This window comes from Chrysochloris asiatica, unplaced genomic scaffold (assembly GCF_000296735.1).
Source record: "Chrysochloris asiatica unplaced genomic scaffold, ChrAsi1.0 scaffold00041, whole genome shotgun sequence".
Taxonomy (NCBI): Eukaryota; Metazoa; Chordata; class Mammalia; order Afrosoricida; family Chrysochloridae; genus Chrysochloris; species Chrysochloris asiatica.
This window is the reverse complement of record NW_006408559.1, coordinates 16,807,664-16,815,669: the sequence shown is the minus strand read 5'-3', so window position 1 is coordinate 16,815,669 and position 8,006 is coordinate 16,807,664. Positions and strand designations below refer to the sequence as shown.

Sequence of the window (8,006 nt, the reverse complement as noted above, 5' to 3'; positions counted from 1 at the left end):
GGTCCAAACGGCACCACAGTTGTTACTGATAATACTTAAAGGTGCAGATTTCTAGACTATCAATAAGGGGGTGGGGCATGGGATCGAAAAGGCTGTGGAACCGGAGGAGATATTGTTTCTTCTCCTTTGGGTTCCAATGGTGGGACCAGAGATATCCCTAGTTTTAATAAGTGTCCCAGGTTAATTCTGATGTTGGATTGGGTTTGGAATCATTGAAGATAAGAGCTTCATAGATCAATTTCAAATATACTCTAGCATCTTTTCACAAAGGTCTCTTTCCCTAGCACCCTCTTCAGGGCAACTTTGACTTCTTTGTTCCTCAGACTGTAGATCAGAGGGTTGAGCATGGGGTTGAAAAGACTGTGGAACAGGAGGAGATATTTCTTCTGCTCCTTGGGATTCCCATATCTGGGTCCGACATACATGATAATGGCCGTGCCATAAAAGAGTCCAACCACACAGAGGTGGGAGGAGCAGGTGGAGAAGGCTTTCTGGCGCCCCTCCCCAGACTGGATCCTTAGGATGGCACATAGAATATGAATGTAGGATATCACAATGGAGGAGAAGGGCCCCACCAGCACAGACATGGCCCCAGCCAACACCATGATCTCGTTAATGTGGGTGTCTGCACAGGCAAGTTTCAGAACAGCTATGATTTCACAGAAAAAGTGATCAACCCTCTGAGGTCCACAGAAGGGCAGTGGTAGAAGTAATGTTAGGTGTATCAGGGCCATGAGGACTCCTATGGTCCAGGAGGTCACTGCCAGCGTGATGCAGAGCCTCCAGCTCATGATGGCGGAGTACCGGAGGGGGTGGCAGATGGCCACGTAGCGATCGTATGACATCACCACCAGGAGAAGACATTCTGCGTTGGCAAAAGTTAAAAAGAGGAAGGTCTGTGTGATGCAGCCAGCAAAGGAGATGGGTGTGGTGGGGCTCAGGAGGTTCACCAGCATCTGGGGCACTGTGTTGCAGGCATAGGACATGTCAACGACCGCCAGGTGGGAGAGGAAGAAGTACATGGGGGTGTGCAGTCTGGGGTCCAGACAGATGAGCCCCAGGATGGTGCCATTCCCCAGAAGGGTGAAGGTGTAGAGCAGGAAGAAGATCCCAAAGAGGAGCAGCTGGATCCTGGAGCTGAGAGGAAACCCCAGGAGAATGAACTCTGTGATGGATGTTATATTGCCCTCCATTATTCCTACGGAAGAGGACATTGAGTTAATGTTCAAGGTTTAAGAGAAGTGTCTAAGAACGGACTTAGGTTTATTTTGTTTAGTATTTTCTTGTGCATGAAGCAGGAAGTGTTTAGAAACACCTGCAGTGAATTTGATGTATTTTTTCATTTAAGAAGACTTGATAACCTTAAAAACAATGAAAACACATACAAGGGTCAGTCAGAAAGCATTGCTCCTTGGGTTCCAATTTGTACAACACTGTTTACTCCCAACAGCACTGCTAAACAGGTCTCTGTAGCCGCTGGGTAGCTGCAGATGTGTACTGTTGGGAATACACTCATTTTAGTCACATTAGAGTGGCTTCCCCCAAGTCCAATAAAAACAGTGCCTTCTTAGGGGATCTGCTGGCCCACTTCAAGGCAAGGCAGAGAAGTCAGTTCAGAAGGCTTCGGTGACTATTTTGGGAGATTCTAAAGGGTCATCTAGATTTTCTCAAAAGACACATGAAGCTCACTGGGACTTAGGAAGTTTTAAGGAAATTTAAAATTTAAAGTATTGATGAGGAAAAGGTCAAGAAATTTGTACCAAGAAATGTTTTCCATCATGACAGGGTGCCCACTCAATCTTCGCGGACAGCAAAGACTCTTCTACAAGAATGTCTCTGGGAAACTTTACCCAAGCCACCCTACAGCCCTCATTTTACCCCTTCAGAGTTTGTTTTTGTTCCCATAAACACAAAACACATATAAAAAACATGATTTGAGTCCCGCTAGGATTCCAAAACTGCTGTTTTGGAGAGGTCACCGTCAAAGAGCTCAGAAATCTTCAGGGAAGGTTTAAGAGATGGAAACATCACCTTCGAAAGTGTATAGACCCAGAGGAAGGATATGTTGAGAAACAATAACTATATATTTATATTTTTGTTTAATCAACATTTTTATGATTTTGTAGCAATACTTTTTGACACACTCTCCTGAATATACATGGAGTTCTGGTGTGGCGCTGTGGGATAAAGCACTGGACTGCAAGGTCCGTTTGAACCACAAGGTTGGTGGTTCATATGCACCAGCTGCTGCTTGGAAACCCTATACAAGGTTGGTATAGGTGGAAACCAACTAGAAGGCACTTAACAACAACATCCGTACCAGGGCTCCTCGACTACATGGAGAGATGACATATAATAAAACTCTTATGTACCCCTATTATATATCACCTCTTTATGTCTCTGACTCCACAATTCAAACCTAAGTGCAAACATGATATTTCCTTCTTGCTTGAATTTTGTCTCTAGCTTTCATGCAAAACCATCTTGTCTTGAAGATAACAGGAATGAGCTATAATCCTGTTTAAGAATACATACAATTATGCATGCAATTTGTAAAATTATAAGCGTCTGCATGTTTCAATGTACGCAAAAATTGCAAGACTGCAAAATCATTAAATAACCCTCCCATTTGCATTAGAATTCTCCTATCCCAGTTGCAAGTGTCAGACCCAAACTGGTGAAAAGACAATGATTTACAGGTATTTAAGGAGCTCTGGTAGCGTAATGGTTATGAATCAGGTTACTAATCATAAGGCCAGCAGTTCGAAACTACCAGCTGTTCCACGAGAGAAAGATGAGGCTTTCTGCTCCCATAAAGATTTACAGCCTCGGAAACCCTATGTAGAGTCGCTATGGGTTGGAATCAACTCGACGGCACTTAACAACAATGACAACAACACTGAGTTCCTATTATGTATCTGTCATAGTTCTGAGGGAGCAGCCACCAGTGACATGACCTCAAAGCTCAGACTGTTTGACCTCATATGATGGCACGTCACATATAAATAGACACTGACACACTTACCCAAAGAATTCTGGAAACTCCTCATCCTTCTCAACATTTGACATCTGCCATCATGTGTCAACTGAAGCTCAGTTTTGTAACTAAGTGGTAGCTGTTTGTGTTTAATATTAAATGTTTACCAGCAAGTCTCTTACAAATACAAATTTTATTTCTTAAATATTTCTTCATTTAAGAAATTATCCATTCAAATATAGCCATTGATATGTATTATTTAGATTATACTATTAGCTAAAACAACTACAAGAGAGTAAAAATGAATATTCCTTAGCATGGCATGAAATGTAACAGCTGAAAACTCAGAGGTAACAAAACCTATGGTGGTGAGGTAAATTTGAACAGCTCACAGGAAAACACAATTAGGGAACCTGGTGTCTAGAAGTGACTGTTGCTTAAGGATCCCAACAAAACTTCATGCTGAAGGAGCAAACATTCTGACAGTGTAGCTGAAATGCCAGACGTGCTGCCGCTCTGATGCTTATCAGAGAACCACCAAGGAAAGGTCTATCTCTCCATGCTCCTCTGAGAAGACAGGGCTTTATGAATTAATAGTATCCCAGGATGCTTCCCTACAGTCCTGAGGGTTCTGTGCAGGGCAGAGATAATAGGTCTCACTTGTACCCTTGTTCTCCCTGTAGTGATGTGACAAGCTCAGCTACTGTTGTTCTTCTGAGAGAACATATGGTGATCTGGTTCCTGTCTATTGTTACTGAGGGCACCAGAAAGAAAGAAAAATATTTTTGTTATTTAAGGCAAGAATAGTTTAGTTCGGAATTTCCCCCTTAGTCGCTATGAGTCGGTTCCGACTCGATGGCACCTGACAACAACAAAAAAGGATGCACATATAAAAGTCAAATTCTTGGGACCACACGAATAATACAGATGTCCAGACACACTACCAGACATGGATAGGTTCAGGGATGTTTATTTTATTGCAATTCCCTAGTGTTCAAGAGAACCTTGACAAGTGTGTGCATCCATACCTGACTCTTGTCTGACAATGCAAGAGGATCTGGGTTTCTTTCTGGCTAGTGTGATTTGGTTTCCCAACGACCTTGAAGCTGGCAGGAGAATGAACTTGAAACCCAAGGTCTAAAATCATTAGATCATTTTAGATAGATGGGAGGTAGTGTGGGCATTTGTGTTAGATACTCCCTGGGGCTGGTTGTCATGCCTTTTGAGTCCTGCCCCCAGGAGATGATGCTCTGGGAAGCAGAGGGCTGGCTGTGGCTTTCACACCCCTTGGTATGGATGAGGATGGGTCCGTGTATTGGACCTCTCAGGGTAGGTATGGACTACTATCGTGGCATATACCTGGAGGAGAGCAGGATGCTGTCATCCACCTGGCATCTTAACTCTGTATCTAACTTGCCATTCCACTGTTACATCAACTTTGCAACTTCTGAGTGATTGAGTGTGTGTGGGACCAGTGGATCCCGTGGGCAGCTGCTTTCTTTGTTGTGAAGCTACTCTTCAAAGATGCATGTGCAGGAGACAAGTCTCTTAGCTTTCTTCTTTTCTGAGAAAGCTTTGATTGTTCGTCATTCCTGAAGGGTGTATGTTCTGTGCATATGCCTTGTTTTATAGCACTTCACAGATTAGTGCTTTTTTAAATTTTATTTTTACAAAGGGAAAGTTTGTGGCAACCCTCTGCCAAGCAAGCCACTGGCACCGTTTTTCCAATGGTGTGTCTTCACTCATGTCTGTGTGTCATATTTTGGTCATTCTCACAACATTTCTAACTTTTCATCATCCATTGCTCATCTTACTGTGTAATGTAACAGAAACTTTTATGTGCATTGAGACACCAAAGCAATTCTTGTGATTTGCTTTATTGTGATATTTGCTTCATTGCAGTGGTCTGGAACTGAACCCACAATAATTCTGAGATACACTGTGTATTATTGTTGACAGTTCTTGTTTTTCCACACTTGAAAACTATTGTACCACTTCCTTCTCACATCAATAGTTGCTGATGGAAAATCTACTGTCTTAGAATTGGCTTCCTTCATTGGTAAGATTAGAGTTTTTCTCTGGGTGCTTTCAAGATTTTTTCTTTGTATTTAGCTTTGTTGTTGTTGTTGTTAAGTGCTGTCGAGTCAGTATTTAGCTTAAAGAAGTTTAATTATGAAGTGTCTTGGCATGCATTTCTTTGGCTTCATCTTGTTTGGGTTCACTCTGATTCCTGTCTCTTCTCAGGGTTTGGGATTTCAGCCATTATTTCTTTCAGTACTTCAAAATTTTCTTTTCAATAGTAAAAGTGTTTATTATCAAGTGAATTGGGGAATAAAATGTGCTTTAAATACTACATCTTTGGAGGAGGATGACACACTTACACACAATTACAACTAAAGAGCTGGCATTTGTACACCTCAGCCATCTTTATTACACTCCTGTTATGCCATGGATTCATAGGGAATCAGTTCTAGCAGTTCAGGGTCCTATCCATTGGTTCTCACAAAGTGTGCCTCTCTGGGGGGAGCAGGCTGGTGCTTTAGCTGAACCCAGGTCCCTTTCTCTTTGGCTTCTTTCTTTTTCTGATCATTTTTCTTCACTTGCTTCAGGAAGCTGTCTCTGCTCTTAGAATGCTTAATATGCTCAATGTGCACATTAATCCTCTTGGCAAGAATCTTGCCCTTAACTTGCTTGTTCACAACAATGCCAATAGTATGCCAGGGCACATTGTAGACTCTTCTGGTTTTGCCGTGGTAATATTTATGGGGCATGCCTTTTTGAACTGTGCCCATTCCCTTGATGTCCACAATATTGTGTTTCTTGTAGATTGGCATGTATGTGGCCAAAGGAATGACCCCATGTTTTCTAAAAGGCCTGAAGAACATAGAGCAGGTGCCCCGTTTCTTTCCTTTTGTGTTTGTCACCTTTGGTGGATTACTGCAAGATGGCGGTTCTGGCTGAAAGAAAATTGTTTCAGCACTTTTTAAACCCCAACTTCTCTCTCCTCCCCTTCCAATATCCCAACCATAAAGATGTTAGATATTTCTTATACTCCTATAATGTTCTAGTCAGATTTTGGTGTCAGGATAATGTTAACATCCAAAATTAGCTGGGAATTACTACCTTTGTTTCTATTCTCTGAGCAAGTTTATGTGAGGTTGACTAGTATTATTTAGTAAACAAATGGTCCTGACATTTTCACTGTGGGAAAGTTTAAGTTAAGTGTTCTACTTTTATACTGGAGTCCTGGTGTGGCACTGTGGGCTAATGCATCAGACTACTAAGTCGTTTGAACTGCAAGGTCAATGGTTCAAGCTCACCAGCTGCTCCTTGGAGACCCTCTATAAGGTTGCTATGGGTTGAATCGACTCTACGGCTCCTAACAACAACAACTTTTATACTAATACAGGACTGCTTAGATGTTTTATTTTGTGTCCATTTATTAATTGTATTTTTCAAAGAATATGTTCATTTCATCTAAGCATAAAACAAATTTTTTTTTTAGAAAAACATCACTAAAAAGGCAAAGAAGCAGAGAAGAAGTGACAGTAATCAAAAGGCACATGATTTATTAGAAACAAACTCATACATCATCCAGACACTGGAATGAATGACAAGAATTGCAACATAACTGTGATCAGTATAAAGGAAATAAAGGAGGAAATGGCTGAGAACATGATGTATTTCAGCAAAACACAAGAATCTGTAAAAATAAAAAATCAAGTGAGCTTTCAAATTTGATATAAAGAACTTATTGTGTGTGTTTTGCAACAATAGGATACATTTGAAGTCAGATTAAAAAAATAAAAATTCAGAGAGGCCATCATAAATTATCTAAAGCCCAGAGAAAATAACAGTAATTCAAACAATTTAAAAGATAAAAATACATTTGTAAGGTATGGTCACACAGTCTAACATGCATGTAATTAGGTAAAAAAAAATATTTAAAGAAATAATTTCGGAGGACATTCTAAATATGATAAACAATATATTTATTCAAGTTCAGTGCAGCACTACTCACCATAGCAAAAAGATGGAGACAGTCTAAATGCCCATCGGTGGGAAAATGTACAAAACAAATATTGGTACATACACACAATGGAATACTACGCAATATTCAGTAATGATGAATCTGCAAAACACCTCACAACATGGATGAACTTGGAGAACATTATGCAGAATGAAAATAGTCAATCATGCAAAGACAAACCTTGTATGAGACCACTGTTGAAAAATGTTAAGAAAATATTCTCTTGGTAAAAGAGACATTCTGTGATAGTTGCTGGAATGGGGAGAGAAAATTATTCACGGACTGAAGAGTAGATACATGTTAACTTGGGTGACAGGAAAGGTAATATACAACCAGGGGGAGGTTGGCAGGGGAAAGATGAAGGTGTGGGAGACACAGAGAGGAATGCAATGTTAAAGTGAATAAAGGTAAATACTGTTAACTGATGGTGCATGGGGGTGGGAGTTTGCAGTCATTGTAATGAAGCAAAGTCTATGAGTTGTGGAGTATAAAATGATGATCTGTTCTGTAAACCTCACTCAATTCACAATAAAGATTTTTTAAAAAAATAAAAAGGAAAACAAAAGTCATATGGGAGTTTCTGAGTGGTACAAAGACAAACAAACAAGCAAACAAATATGACAAACAGTATTAACACTGACTTAAAAAGCTTAGCACACCCCAAACTGGATACAAACAATGAAAACCTCACTGGAACTACCTTAGTTACAATGATATTAATAAAATATCACATTCAGAAAAATATTGTATATTACTTTCAGAGAAACAATAATTGCTGACTTTTTCCAAACCTTTGGAATTCAAAAGAGAATGGACTATCATCTTTAAAGTGCTGAAAGATAGTCCACAAAACACCCTGAAAAATGAAATCACAATGCATTTGTTCTGATAAAAATATAATGTGATACGTTCTTCGCAGAGTCGCCGAGGTCTCCTGCTTCAACAGTGCTTGAACGGAACCCGGCGCTCGCCAGCCTCTGTCAACCGGCCGCTCTCCAT

The 8,006-nt window shown here is 40.4% G+C and overlaps 1 protein-coding gene across 1 annotated transcript; it reads right to left on the bottom strand.

The window, feature by feature from the left end:
- Window positions 1-251: 251 nt before the first annotated feature.
- Window positions 252-1,193, bottom strand: LOC102822815 (olfactory receptor 13-like). The gene has a single exon (XM_006861285.1). It carries the CDS (start codon window positions 1,191-1,193, stop codon window positions 252-254), a length of 942 nt encoding a protein of 313 aa, XP_006861347.1.
- Between the last annotated feature and the right edge of the window lie 6,813 nt (window positions 1,194-8,006).